At 39.6% G+C, this 15,489-nt stretch overlaps 1 protein-coding gene across 1 annotated transcript; it reads right to left on the bottom strand.

Annotated features, from left to right (window-relative positions):
• Positions 1–18: 18 nt before the first annotated feature.
• LOC138349764 (protein CDV3 homolog) lies at positions 19–12,493 on the bottom strand. Its single transcript, XM_069304608.1, has 4 exons — positions 12,119–12,493; positions 5,574–5,771; positions 1,031–1,142; positions 19–794 (listed from the first exon to the last, which is right to left on the bottom strand). The coding sequence occupies exons 1-4, from the start codon at positions 12,326–12,328 to the stop codon at positions 616–618; spliced, it is 699 nt and encodes a 232-aa protein (XP_069160709.1). The 5' UTR covers positions 12,329–12,493; the 3' UTR covers positions 19–615.
• Positions 12,494–15,489: the final 2,996 nt, after the last annotated feature.

Here is a 15,489-nt window from a genome sequence, read left to right as displayed (position 1 = left end):
GTACAAGAAAGAAGCATATTTTGCCTAGGAATTTTGTTGCAAAACATTGAAATTAAAATTTAATTTATTTCTATTTTCCCCTAAATCAATTGGTATGTAATATTTTTTCTCATTGATTTGTGCTCTTTTTAGTACTCGAACATTTCCATTAAATTATAGATTTTTACAAAATATTGCCAATAATCATTATAGTACTCAAAATAGTGGCAACCTTGAACAGGAACTAATTATTCCTAACTGATTTACATCTATTGCAATGGGCAACACTTTCTTCTATCACTGCCAAATGGATGCAGCTACCAGATCCGAACTCCAATCCAGAAGGTCAGATGTCTGGATGAATGTTACAGAAACTTATTTCGATGTAATATTTTTTTGTAAAAACTAACCTATTACAGAGAAAGATTTTCTTCGTGAAGCAGGCTTTCTTGTTTCAAGGTAAAAGGGTTAATGTTTGGCCTAATTTGTCCTAACATTAATGAATCTTGGTCCTGTAGATAATTTTCTCTGCAGTTTCACTATTCCATATTCCTTCCTCTCATTTGATTAAATTCTTGTTCCTATAACATGATTGTGGTGCCACTTTATAGGTAAGTTGGTAATTATATTTACACATCAGACTCGGACAATTCCTGTACCAAATTTTCTGCAAACTGTATTAAGGAATAAAAATATTACTAACTTTGACTTTCTTTTGCCCCATGCACCCATTGGATTGGAAGCCTGAGCATCGGAGAGTGAAGGGAAGGCCATCTCGTTGTTGATGTCAGGAGCTGTTCGATTCCTCCTCGGTGCTGCAAGAGAATAAAATATCTTTACTGTGAAGGACTACCTTTAAATACAATTTTGAAGGATTTTAGAGAAGCTTTCCTATGGTAATATTAATCACTAGCAATATTCCAAGATAATCAAAACCCCTTTTTAACCGAAAAATTAAACAATTAGAAAGTAATTACTTGTACCATATAAAATATTCTTAACCCTAAGTAAATACTGTGCACTGCAAAAAGAAAAATTCATGAAAACCTACTTGACTTTGGCAGCGGAGAGGCAGACATATTGCGCATGTGAGGAGGGACATAGGAAGAATTGAGTGTATGTGGTTGCCTGGTCTTCTCCTCTGGTTCTACTACTGGAACAGTCTTAAAGAGAAAACATTTTATATTCTGAGTGTGCTTATGTAACTGTACACTTGCAGTGTGCTAGATATAGCTTCAGGGTTCCACCTTATTGATATTGTACTTGTTAAGTGTGGTGTGCACGTATGTGGTGTGCATGCATAGGGTGTGTATGAAGTGTGCACATTTAGGGGGGAGGTGGAGACGTGCATGTATGTGGTGTGTAGGGGGCATGTGTGTGATTGAGCGTGCAGGGGTGTGGTTGTGTGTGGGGCATGTGTGCATCTGCGTGGTTGTGTGAGGGACATACGTGTATGTGTGTGGTTGTGTGTGGGACATGCATGCATGTGTGTGTGGTCGTGTGTGTGGTCGTGTGTGTGGTCGTGTGTGTGGTCATGTGTGTGGGACATGCATGCATGTGTGTGGTCACATGTGTGGGACATGCATGTGTAGGGTCATGTGTGTGGGACATGTGCACGTGCGGGGTCATGTGTGTGGGACATGCGTGCATGAGTGTGGTTGTGTGTGTGTGTGTGTGTGGGGGGGGGGGCGTGCGTGCATGTGTGTAATTACCTAAGTGTAGTTACAGGATGAGAGCTATGCTCATGGTGTCCTGTCTTCCCAGCACTCTGTCATATAACGCTTTGAAATTACTGACTGTTTTGACCTCCTTAACCTTCTCACTAACTTGTTCCAACCGTCTTCCACTGTCTGTGAAAGTGAATTTTCTTACATTTCTTTGGCAGCTCTGTTTAGTTAGTTTAAATCTATGACCTCTTGTTCTTGAAGTTCCAGGTCTCAGAAATTCTTCCCTATAAATTTTATAGATTCCTGTTATTTTGTACGTGGTGATCATATCCCCTTTCTTCTCTCCTCTAATTTCGGTATACTTAACCCTTTAAGGGTGCAATACATATACAGTATAGCTGGGGTGAGTAATTATTGCGGGACGGTGCACCACATCTATGCATGGTTGGGAGTACCGCGAAAGATTTAAAAGTCCCGCGGCTACACGGGGTTCACATCAACTTCCTTAGGACTCTTAAAAAGTAAACAGACGTAATTTTTTTTAAATCATGGGCAACATTCTTGGGTGTGAGAGCCTCAGTACTGAGTGAGCAACCAATGCTGGTGCACGCAGTATGAGCTAAAAGCACTGCTGTTCAGCTTGTGACCACAGCATTGCCTAAAAATGTCAAAATATATATGTAACTGTTATTATTTAGCGATGATAGTATTACAGAAGACCCCTGACTGTGATAAAAAATGACTAGAATTTTGACAATTAGCAGGATTGTGGTGATAATTAGTGATGTTGGGAGGAGTAATCTTGGTGAGGGAGGGTGGTAGCATCGTCTGCTGACTGTGTGGCGACCTCAATTATTGTCTGGACTCACCATACCAGATTAGTTGTACAGTTGGATCACACATTATATAAATATATCACACTACACACTATTGAATAATATTACTGCAAAAAAAAAAAAATCAATCTGAGACATTGAAATACTGTAATTAGGTAAATTCTTTGTAGCAACTCCTGCCTGACAGCTCAGGCAAAACAGACAGCCTCTGACACTTGCTTAGTCAATGCCTCAATTTTGCCAGACTTCCCCACCGTATTGCGGCCAAAATATGTCACCTATGATTTTTGTATTTTTTTCCTGTGATTAGGGAACAAATGAACACTTTAATTAAGAACAAAAAATTATTTCTTGCACCTGGGAGTGTCGCAGGCTATAATTGCAAGCGCCTTGCCTCTTAAGGGTTAATGCCTCTAAATGCCATGAACAATTTCTTTAGTATTTCACCAGTCATGTATTTAAAAGTAATTCTTATATTGAAAAGTGCAGTATAGGCTCCTCGCACAATGTTTTTTGTGTGTCCTCAGGTGATAGTTTTCAATCTAGAACCACCCTTAGATCTCTCTCATCAGTGTGTAGTAATTACCTTAGTAATTATCTAAGTATAGTTACAGGAAGAGAGCTACACTTGTGGTGTCCCAGCTTCCCAATACTGTACTCTGTCAAATAATGCTTTGAAACTAAAGTACTAATGGTTTAAGCCTCCACAACCTTCTCACTTAACTTGTCCCAACAAGGCAAGATACTGTACTGGAAAGCCAAAATGTGTACAGTACTGAATGTTGTGGAGCATGAACCTACTTGGGAGTATATAAAAAACAAGTACAGAACATTGCAAAGCTTAGTACTAAATATTCTATTACAGTATTATACTAAAGGAAAACTAAGATGGCAGAATATCGTACACATTTTACCTCTCTTTATGCCGAACCTCAGAGCCATTTTCATCTTTGATCAAAGTGGCCAAAAAACAAATACCATACATCTCAGTGGATAAGGCGACTTTCAGACAAGACAACTGTCGAATTTAAGTTTGAGTTGCATGATTTTAGCTTACATCAGTGATACAAGACAACCCCAAAATACAATAACCATCTGTGGTGAAGCTTAGATTGGTGAGCACCAAACACCCAGACAATGATATACCAGTACAATGAATTAAATACCTTGAATGTATTATCAGTAATAAGGTATCAAACCTTAATGTATTACCCGTAAATCATTTGAACTGTTAGTATGTAAAATTATGGATAGACAACGCATGGAACAGGCAGCCAGGCAGTATATGTAACAAACGTACAGTAGTTTGATCTGGAATATGTTTCTGTCATTTAACTGATAACACTAAGAAGCAATAACACAAAAGTATACAGAGATTGCCTGTTTACCAGGTGGTTTGACTAATGCAACCACTAGACATCAGCCTGAACAAGCCATATAAAGATTATGTGCATGAAGAATGTAAGAATTGGATGACGAATGCTGAAAAATCCTTTACAAAAGGTGGAGATATGCACGCTCCATCACTTTGTGACCTGTGATTTTGTAATCAATTCATGGGATTATGGGAGAGTAATAAAATCTTTCAAAATGTGCAGTACATCTAATGCAGTGGATGGCATGGAGGACGATTTATTATGGAACACTAACAACAAAGTTGAAACCGACTCACCAGTTTCAGAATGGGACCCATATGAAAACAATGTAAACAGTGAGACTCAGGACATGCTTGGCTAATTCTCTGCCTCGGATGATGAAGCTAGTGATTTTGAAGGATTTTAATTATGTGATGCTTTTTTTTATATTTTACAATGCTTTTATTGGTTTACCCTATTTTTATGGTGGCACTGTATTTTGAGAAAAATTTTAAGGCCCCTATTTTCATACTTGGTCTACAAGGCAACCCGTAATTTTGGTGTTTTTTTATGATTAAAGCGTTATCTCATCCACCAAGATATATGGTACAGGCCCAAAAATTCAAAAGGAAACCTGACTGAAATTTTGCCAAATGATTCCAGCTGGACATAACCTCATCAACACATCAACGTCAGTAGTTTCAAAGCGTTATATGACAGAGTGCTGGGAAGACGGGACACCACGAGCGTAGCTCTCATCCTGTAACTACACTTAGGTAATTAAAAGTAGAGAAGTCAGTCAGGAAGCCGTGAAAAGCTGCATTCTTCCCCACAAATACTTCAGCACTCACTTTAATTAGCACCACACAAGTATTATACCCAAACACTGCAGACAAAACATACCCAAGTGAGACATTTACCTTTAGAGTCAAACAGGGAAGGTATACAGGGGACAGAATAGGTATGAGCAAAATAAAAACCTGTACATCAAACCCTCCATACAGCACCATCCAATACAAATGGTTCCTGCACCATGGCAAATAAATATGGAAAGCATGCTCTGATCACAGCAAAGATTCCCAGACATTGCCCCATAGTCCAGTATGAAAGCGGCCTTGGGCCAGATTCACGAAAGCACTTACGCAAGCACTTACAAACGTGTACAGCTTTCCTCAATCTTTGACGGCTTTGGTTATATTTATTAAACAGATTTCAAGCATGAAAACTTTCCATTCAATTGTTGTTATTGTTATAAACAGCCTCCTGGGGCTTCGGAGCTCATTAACTGTTTAATAATTGGAAACAAAGCCGCCAAAGATTGAGAAAAGATGTACACGTTCATAAGTGCTTGCGTAAGTGCTTTCGTGAATCTGGCCCCTGGTTGCCACGTTATGAATTCTAGGTTAACACTAACCTAAACCTGTTTAAACTAAAACCAGGAATGGGCAAGGCAAGCTCATAATCACATCAAGATTAGAAGTCATGGAAACTCGACAAAAAAAGAGTAAACCACGATTGATACAAGATCATATGGAACAATATGACATTCATGCATAATATATATTTTAATGTCTAAAATTTGACAATGATCATACATACATTACTGTACAAATATTCCCCACAATGCAGGTTACTTTACCCTGCATATACTCAAAATTACAATGCTTATTCAGTGTATTATACCGTTTCTAAGCCAAATCAAAACTTTTTCTTGATTTCATTTGAGTGATACATACCACTGCAACCTGTGGCGTCTGTGATGGTTCCGTCTTCCAAACCCCATCTCTGCGGTCTCCATGATCCCCCTTCTCTCCGTCATCATCTGCAGAACCACCCCCACCTTCCTCTTCATCCTCTATTTGGAGTTTGGTGATTTTCAAGTCTGTTAAATCTCTGTCAGCTTCATCCTTGAAGTCATTCCACTCCTCCTCTTCCTAGATATAAAGAAGCATGATTACTTGTTATTCTAAATATACAATATGATACAATGTTCATTCCAAATTGGTTATTTTCATCATTTTCATATTTTCAGTTATTCATCATTCCCACCAGTTATTCCAAACTTTAAAATTATTAGATCAAACTCTAAATGGACAGCTAAGCTATAACAAACTCTTCACATTCTATTATTAAATACTATATGAAAAATATAAACAATTTAAATAGTTTGGCCTATGACAGCTGTTTGCTACTTGAGATTTTACCCTAATTAAAAGGAGGCCAGCTTGAGTTGGTATTGACAGCATAAGCTACAACAGTAAGGCATGTGATAAACACTATTGGAAACTTGCAGTCAACCGTATTAACCCTTAACCCTTTCACTCTAGACACTTCTCTCAGCCCCATTACTTTTCTTGACTAAAAAATTTACAAAGAAATCTTACACCAATAATATGAAAAGTGATATAATAAAAAATATAAATTATTTATTGTACAATTCTATACCTGCCCATAAGTGTTGCTAAATACTGTACATGAAGCCATTATGATATAACCAATAAAAATAATATAAAATCGCAATCCCCCCCCCCATCTTTTTTTTTTTTACACACGTTTACAGGTACAGTAGATTTCCAACTTCTTATTAGCAGGCTGAAAGCTTTCCCTTCCTATGGTAAGGAAAAGCTTACCCATAGGAAGGAAATGGTAAATTTTACCCATTAATTTTCCCTGAAACACAACCTAATCAGTTAACAACCAGGTTACCAATTATTGCTGGGTGAACAGAAAAGTTAAGGATTGGCACCTAGATTGGCACTTCCCTGGCTAGGATACGAACCTGAACCAAATCGCTTTCAAATGCGGGTCAAGTCTGCACCATCAGGGAAGTTAATCCTTTCTGTCCCAGAAGGGACTTGTATTATATTTGAGAAGAAAATTACATGTTCTAGCAAATATTATCAGCCACATGCTAACCGAACCCCTCAGGACTGAGATCGAATGGATAACATGTTGTGATCAGATAAGTGGTTTGTCATCCTGAAAAATTAGGGGGAAAAAATTGACAATTTTGTTGCACAAATTCAACAGTGTTTTGTTTGTAATCAAGTTCAGACCTGCTTGCTAACAATGCTCCATCAACTATAATCTTCAAGTTATTTAGATAGAAAAGGTGGTGGTGGATGATAGTAATGTATTGGGTTGACTGAAGTGGAGATTAGTGGCGATCAGGTAACCTCAGCAAATTGCTTTTACCGTGTACTCTAACGAACCTAATGCCATGGCAGTTGAAAGCTTCTGAGCCATCAATTAGCGTATGAACACTGCTCAAGTGGTGCTGTGTACGGGCACTGGGCAAACTTGTTCTATCTTTATTGCACATTTTTGATTCAGACCCCACCAGTTATCCAAACTTTTTTATCCAAACAAACCCCCCAATCGAATAACAGGCATTTTCGGATAACAGGTATTCATAAAGCACGTGGCTGACCGTATCATGAAAAAATGTACCTAGCAAATGTACCATCATTAAAAGTGCATTATTAATTCTGTATACTGGTATACATAAAAAAGTGAGTCCATTATCCAAATAATGGACTCCCTGTTATACATATCCAAAGTGAATCCAAATAAAGATCCCGAGAGGGTACCTGATAACATTACTAACATCAGGCACTTTGAAAGTACAGTACAGTGTATACAAGGGGGATATACCTGTAGTACAGTAGGGTTTGTTCTCGATTCACAATTGAGAATTCCAAGTTTGAATCCCTGGGACAGAAATGTTTTGGTGCAATTTTTAACACCTAATGACCCCTCTGTTCACCTAGCAGTAAATAGGTATCCAGGAGTTAGTCAGCTTGCTGTGGAGTTGCATCCTGAGGCAGGTCAGTACTCTGCTCTGGGAAGGGAAAGGGAACCTTGATACAAGCCTAACATGTATACTGTACTGTATACAGTGGAACCCACTTTTTGAGTTACGACCCAAATTTCGTCTGAAAATTTTACTCGACTTACGACCTTTGCCTCGACTTGCGACTTTTGTTGATACAAGTAAGGGTCGACCGAGCACGTGGTTCCTGGTGGCACAGAACTTCAATTTACCAGTGTCACCCCCCTAGTGATGATTGCACTTGAATATTGTATTTGGGAGGACAACAGGATAGATGGTGGAGGGACTGGATGGATGGATGGATAGATGGTGAGGGGGACTGGATGGATGGATGGATGATGAGGGGACTGGATGGATGGTGGGCGACCTGGATGGATGGTGGGCGACCTGGATGGATGGTGGGCGACCTGGATGGATGGTGGGCGACCTGGATGGATGGTGGGCAAACTGGGTGGATGGTGGGCAAACTGGGTGGATGGTGGGCAAACTGGGTGGATGGTGGGCAAACTGGGTGGATGGTGGGCAAACTGGGTGGATGGTGGGCAAACTGGGTGGATGGTGGGCAAACTGGGTGGATGGTGGGCAAACTGGGTGGATGGTGGGCAAACTGGGTGGATGGTGGGCAAACTGGGTGGATGGTGGGCAAACTGGGTGGATGGCAGGCGAGTGGGACAGGGAGGCTGGTGAGTAAAAAGGGGGGGGGGAAGGAAGGAATGAATTATCATGGGAAAGCGCCAAGCCATTATGGCTATATAGCACTTGGAAGGGGTCAGGATAAGGATCTGGGATGGGACGGGGGGAAGGAATGGTGTCCAACCACTTGGACAGTCGGGAATTGAATGCCGATCTGCATGAAGCAAGATCGTCACTCTACCGTCCAGCCCAAGTGGTTGGGCAGAGTGGGGGGGGGGGGGGGAGGGAAAGAAAATCTTTTAGAAATGCCAGCACTAGACTCGTGTAAGGGAAGAACACATGGAGGGTGAGTGGGTGGGCAGGTGATAAGAGTGGATGGATGAGTAGCAGGGTGGGTCGGAACAGAACAAGTGGGTGGGCCACAGCAGGTGGGTAGCAGGATGGTCTGGAGACAGTGGGTTAGCAGATGAGTAGCAGGGTGGGTAGTCAGAGTGGGAGGGTGGGTAACAGTGTTGAGAGTGTACCAGCTCCCGACTAGGATTAACACAGGAGTTGGTCACCCCCGAGTCCCTCCCCAAGACCCCCCATCCCACGCACCAGTTTCTGCACCCTCCTCACTATCTCCATCTCATCCCCCACAATCCCCCCCCCCCCCGCACACCTGTACTCCTCCCAGCCATATGTACGGTATTAATACGGTGGGCTTTCTTGCTACCAGCTGATAGATTGCGAGGCACATTCCAAGTGCCTGACATTAAACTTACGGTTTGCAAACCGACTGGTTGCAACTGTAAAGCCGGATTGACTGTGAATACCTGATTGACTGTGAATGCTTAACCGGTTGCTACTATAACAGTGAATGCTTGACTGCCTTTGACTGGTCTTGACTAAATGCTTAACTGACATGTTATGACTGGTTCTGACTGGCTGCTACATAACAGAGGCAGTGAATTGTGTGAAAGAAAAATCTGGAACCAGTGATGTAGATACGAAAGCGTTTAAGGCAAACGGGACAGTCTCACCACCACCTCCCTCCTCCTCACTCTCCCATTCACCAACACCGCTCCTCCCTCCCTCCTCACTGTCTCCCATATACCAACAAGAGTCCTCAGTAGTTAAATGTTCACTTATTTTATGGTTTATATTTATACCCGATTGTTTTGTATATGAAAAATATTAGCAGTATTCTGTACAAAATGTATTTTAAGTTAATATTTTTGGGAGTGTGGAACGGATTAATTCAACTTACATTATTTCTTATGAGAAAATTTGTTTCGAGTTACAAATTTTTGAGTTACGACCAGTCTCTGGAAATGGATGAAATTCGTAAATGGAGGTACCACTGTATAGGCTGGCTGCCTGTCCCTCTGACACTTTATGAACTATGATAAAAACTTCTTGTATTTTTTCACCAGGTTAGGATTATTTAAAACAAAAGTGAGAATTTCCTGCAGGTGGGTAAGGGGACGGGGGGGGATGAATTTGGACACAGAAGGTAGGACAGAAGAGGGTAAAATGGTCAAACTATCCTTTTTGATGTGTTATAAAATATACATTTTATGACTCAAAATATAAGACATGCTACCAGGAGGAGGATTAAATCTGATATGGATTTTCCTTCAAACAGGCCCTAAAGATAGAGAGATAACAAAGCAACTCTAAATGCTTCAGATGATGAGTTCCAAGAAATAATTACCAATCAGTTTACCATGGTTCTGAAAAGGAATCCATTCAAATGTGATGTAGCCGATATCCCTACAGAGTTCAAGAAAGATTTATGAGAACTAACATAGCAAAAGATAAGTTTCAATTAGAAAGTTTAAGTGTGTTTTGGGTGAAAATGATACCCCATTTATTCTAGACTTTGTAATACTGTAATGCACTTATTACAAAGTAAATTACTTATTATTTATAAGTGTTCATCCTTTTGTCAAAATCAAAGACTTGAAAAACTCCATTCGGTGTGCAATCTATGGTGTGCCGTCAGTAATTACCCCAACAAATAGTAAAGGGGGCATCAAGCAATCGTGTGCGGGATCACACGGAGGTACAGAGATACAGTACAGTGGTTATCTTGAGGGTTATCTTGAGATGATTTCGGGGCTTAGCATCCCCGCAGCCCGGTCCTCGACCGGGCCTCCTTTTTGTTACACACCCCCAGGAAGCAGCCAGTAGCAGCTGTCTATCTCCCAGGTACCTATTTACTGCTAGGTAACAGGGGCCTCAGGGTGAAAAACTCTGCCCATTTGTTTCCGCCTCCATGAGGGATCAAACCCAAAAAGTGTTTGATCGAAAGACAGCACCACAATATTTGTAATGGTAATATTTGTTTTGACATGAAAATGTCAAATGCTTTTACCTCCGACTTATTTTTCCAAATCATACATCGTTTTCATACTTTTTTTTGGGGGGAGGGGGAGATCATTAGTCACTAATTAAATCATTTGAGGTATGTTTTATTTGAAGTAATAGAATTCAGTGAAAATTCATATGAAAAAACATCGAGTGTAAAGCTAAGTTGGGGGAGGGGGGTTATTGACATTTTCTTGCAAAAGTATAAAATGACCTGGAAAAGATTGGGAACCCCTAGATCTTTAAAAAAAGGTTGTGATGATGTAGAATGAACCCTATGAAGATATAGAAATACAGTAGCTACATAAAATATACATAGGGTAGGCTTGCAATTATTAATGTTTAATGATTAATATTAATATCACTGAAAATACTGGTGATAAAGTTAAGCTAGCTATGTTAACAGCCAGGTGTTACACACAATTTTGAGTGTGAACAGGAGGAGAACGATATGGAAGAAAATGCAGAATAGAACCAGTGAAAGGCAGAGGTGCCATAGGTACAATCAGAGAACACTGTATAAACATCAGAGGTCCACAGTTGTTCAACATCCTCCCAGCGAGCATAAGAAATATTGCCGGAACAGCAGTGGACATCTTCAAGAGGAAACTAGATAGTTTCCTCCAAGGAGTGCCAGACCAACCGGGCTGTAGTGGGTATGTGGGCCTGCGGGCCACTGCAAGCAACAGCTTAGTGGGCCAAAATGGACCAAACTACTCCAAGCCTGGCCTCAGGCCAGGCTTGGGGAGAAGAAGAACTCCCAGAACCCCATCAACCAGGTATCAAGGTATCGGTATCGAGGAAGTTCACACAAATTTTAAAATACATGTATATCTTTATTGAACCTAACTCGATTCACTATATACAAAGAATTTAAAGCACATTGCATAATATTGGCATATAATTAATTCATTGTAATTTTAATTCATAAAACAAATACGTAATTTTTAAAACAAATAATTTGGTCAAAATAGCCGGAGCTATTTTATGCACAGGCACTTTGCCCAAGTCAAATGATTATAGCCAGAGGATTACAGCGCACGAGGAGGGAAGCAAAGTTACATTAGACTAGACAGGGCGTGGTTAGGTTAGTAAGGCAGGGACATTTACTTGGCCACGAAAACAGGAGCAGAGGCTACACCTATTTTTTTGCAAGTCACACGACTGGTGCATTGCTGAAACATACAACACGTTCTACCGTGGCAACTCATTTATGTCGCACCTTTCACAACTTGTATAAAAAAACTAAAACGTAGAATTTTATCTTTATTACGATAGGATGGAAAAGGCTAGGATTGGCTAACTTTTAATGAATGGATGATGTAGACTGACTTATATACACTTATATTATATAAAGACTACAAAATTAATGCGATACACAAGCAAGCAAAGAAATCTGCCAGGCTGGCCCCACATGCATACTCTGGCCACCACACTAGGCTCGTGTCAAGTCGGCAGTTTTACCTTCTGTGGGGGTTCATCTACCACAGGCGAGGTCTCGGAGTTCTCTTCCAGCTTTTTAACAGGCTCTGGCTTAACTTTGAGGCCCTGCTGGTGTTCTAACTTCTTCTCACAGTCCTCGAGTCGACGGGCAATTTCATCAGTAGTAGTAAACTTCTTCCCCTTCACTTTCTTCTTGTCCTTTTTAGCGAAAAAACTATCTAGATCAGCCATGATGACCTGATTTTTGACGGGCGGAATCTACCAACACCTGCACGGGGCTCGGGAAACACCAACTCCCACCAGGGTACGGAAAGACAACCAGATGGAAATAAGAAATCACATGGACCTAAACATCACCAGGAGTGAAGGCAATCAGGAAGAAACTCCCGAGGGCGTGTACTTGGGAACCGATTTCATATCTCAAATTGTCATCGACATAATACATTCGGAATGGCTATCTGTGGCAGAGAGTAGGCGCTTGTTCACCAGTGATCCGACTTGGGCATGCTTTCTTTCGCTTATACTTCACAGGCAACAGAAAACGAATTCTCATATGCCGGGTACCTAGGAATGTACTTATGGTTAATAAAATAATTACTTTCATCTCAAGCATTTGATTTAATACATATTATTGCCAGTTAAATTTGCTCTAGTATCTAGGTACAGATTTTATGCTCGTTCAATGTTGTACTTTACTGCAGGGCATTTTAATACCCTGCATGTGTGTGTGTGTGTGTATATAAAATAAAATAAAATATTTATTCATGTAAAAGTATATACATACAAGATGAGTTACAAACCGAATGTTGGATTTCTAGATAAAGCTAGTAGATACTATGCCTAAAACCATTAATACACACAGCCTTTCGGGGGAAGATGTGGGGAAAACTTTTAGACTAAAACTTTAAACTTATTGAGATCAAAGCATGAATTGAATTGAAAAAGGGAAAAAAGAAAATGATGAATGATAATAAATAATTACATGATGGATGGAACAGCAGAAATTGAAACAGAACAGCAGAAATGAAGACTACAATTTTCTTCAAATTCATACATGGCGGATACACTTAAACAAGTTGGTTAATAATTAATATTGTTAGAAAAATAGCAAGATTTGGTTGACATTTAGAGGGTAAGGTAGGTTACATGGAGTTTATTAGGTAGTACTTAGTTTTTATCTTAAATTGGTTGAGAGAGGAGCAGTCCTCTCTCAACCTCTCAAAAAAAAGTCTGACATGATTGGGAAGGTCATTCCACATTCTTGGTCCCTTGACTGTCAGAGCATTTCTAGTTTGGTTAAGTCGCACTCTTGGAATAACAAATAGGTATTTGTTTCTGGTGTGGTGCCCATGGCTTCTGTTAAAACCTTCTAGGAAGCGTTTAAGGTCAGGATTGGCATTAATTACAGTTCAAAGTTTTAAATATACAAAGTATTTATTTATTTATTTATATACAAGAAGGTACATTGGGTTTATGAGAGTACATAGCATTGATGTATTTACATTCTTGTAAAGCCACTAGTACTCATAGCATTTCGAGCAGGTCCTTAATGTAACAGATAATTTTAATATCTAGCAAAATTGAAAAAATGTGAACAGGTACGGTGTAAGAAAATCTGACAAAGATTAATAGGTACATTAAAGTAAAATTTGAGGGTTATCAATAGGTACATTGTAGCATAATTTGAGGATTATTTCAAGGTATAATGCAGTAAAACATGCGTTCAATATAACAACCATGATAGCAATGATTACACTGGTGAAGTTGCATGGCTTAGGTGCATATATTGGGGGATTGGGTGACACTAGATAGTGAGTTTAAAGCACTAGGTAGGAAACTATGAAGATGAAATTAGGTACTTTTTGAGTTTATTTATGAAAATTAGGTACTTTTTGGTTTTATTTTAGAAAATTATGTACTTCTTGGTTTTATTTTTTAAATTACGTACTTTCTGGTTTTATTTTGAATAAGGCAAAAGTTGGACAGTTTTTCAATTCGTTAGGGAGTGAGTTCCATAGACTAGGTCCCTTTATTTGCATAGTGTTTACACAGATTAAGTTTGACTCTGGGGATATCAAAGAGATTTATTTCTGGTGTAGTGATTACGGATTCTATTACATCTGTCCAGGAAGAGTTTCAGAACAGGGTTTGCATGTATGACCAAGGTTTTGTAAATGCAAATGGAGTGAGTTTATGTTTAGCATGCTTAGGGAATTAAACAGGGGAGCTGTGTGTTGTCTGAAAGCAGAGTTTGTTATAGTTCTGCGAGCAGATTTTTGTTGAGTGATAATGTGCTTGAGGTAGTTTGCCGTGGTTGAACCGATGAAAAGAAGCTATTGAATTCAGTTGCCGTCTTTAAATCTGTTGCAGGTGTATAACCATCCTTGGAGAGATTTTATCTGATTATGTGATTGTTGTTTAGATCCTAGGATGTTAGAGATGGCTTTCCATGTTGCCTTTTACTTCTTTGAATCTACTCTCATATCAGGAAAGTTTTGCTTTTCTTATTATACTGGTAAGCATTGATGAGTACCTCTTAACTTCTTCCTTTGTAACTTGTCCAATCCTAAGTTTTTTTTCATATTCATGTTTTTTGTTGATTGCTTTAAGTATGCCACTTGTGAGCCACGAATTGTTTAATCTTTTGTCAGTTACTTTCTTGGTGAGGAGGGAGTAATGAGTGGTGTAGAGGCAATTTGGAGAGGAAGAGGTTAGCTAAGGAATTTATATCCCGTGTATTATTGAATTCAGATTCCCAGTTCCCAGTACTCACGAGAGGATGTGCAGTGACATAATAGCTAATATATTCAAGGATTTAAGTAAGGGGGCTGAGTGCTGTCTGGGGCCAGAGTTTGTTATTGTTCTAATAGCAGATTTGTGTTGAGTAATTAGAGGACGTAGATGATTTTGAGTAGTAGAACCCCAAGCACAGATACTATAATTGAGATAAGGATAGATAAGAGAGTAATGGAGCAAGATATATATATATATATATATATATATATATATATATATATATATATATATATATATATATATATATATATATATATATATATATACTGCCAGGAGCAACGCAACTGGTATGTAAAGGACGCCTTACTCCGCTTGACCATCACGACCGGACATAAGGAAGTGATAGCCGAAGTTATTTGAACCACTTCCCCGCCGGCACTCGGATGGTAATCTTGGGCATAGCATTTTATCAAATCAGCTCATTCTTTGGGGCACACGTGAGGAACACAAATGCAAACAAGCCTGAATGGTCCCCAGGACGAATGAGGTGATTTGATAAAATGCTATGCCCAAGATTACCATCCGAGTGCCGGCGGGGAAGTGGTTCAAATAGCTTTGGCTATCACATCCTTATGTCCGGTCGTGATGGTCAAGCG

Source organism: Procambarus clarkii, chromosome 52 (assembly GCF_040958095.1).
Source record: "Procambarus clarkii isolate CNS0578487 chromosome 52, FALCON_Pclarkii_2.0, whole genome shotgun sequence".
In the NCBI taxonomy this organism is placed as follows: domain Eukaryota; kingdom Metazoa; phylum Arthropoda; class Malacostraca; order Decapoda; family Cambaridae; genus Procambarus; species Procambarus clarkii.
The sequence above is the reverse complement of the archived record's forward strand: the minus strand, read 5'-3'. Positions and strand labels throughout refer to the sequence as shown.

Coding starts and splice junctions, on each gene's coding strand:
- LOC138349764 (XM_069304608.1), bottom strand. CDS start 12,328: ATGGCTGATCTAGATAGTTTTTTCGCTAAAAAGGACAAGAAGAAAGTG. Junction 5,772..12,118: donor TAGATGAACCCCCACAGAAG/GTAAAACTGCCG, acceptor CTTTATATCTAG/GAAGAGGAGGAGTGGAATGA. Junction 795..1,030: donor CTCTCCGCTGCCAAAGTCAA/GTAGGTTTTCAT, acceptor ATTCTCTTGCAG/CACCGAGGAGGAATCGAACA.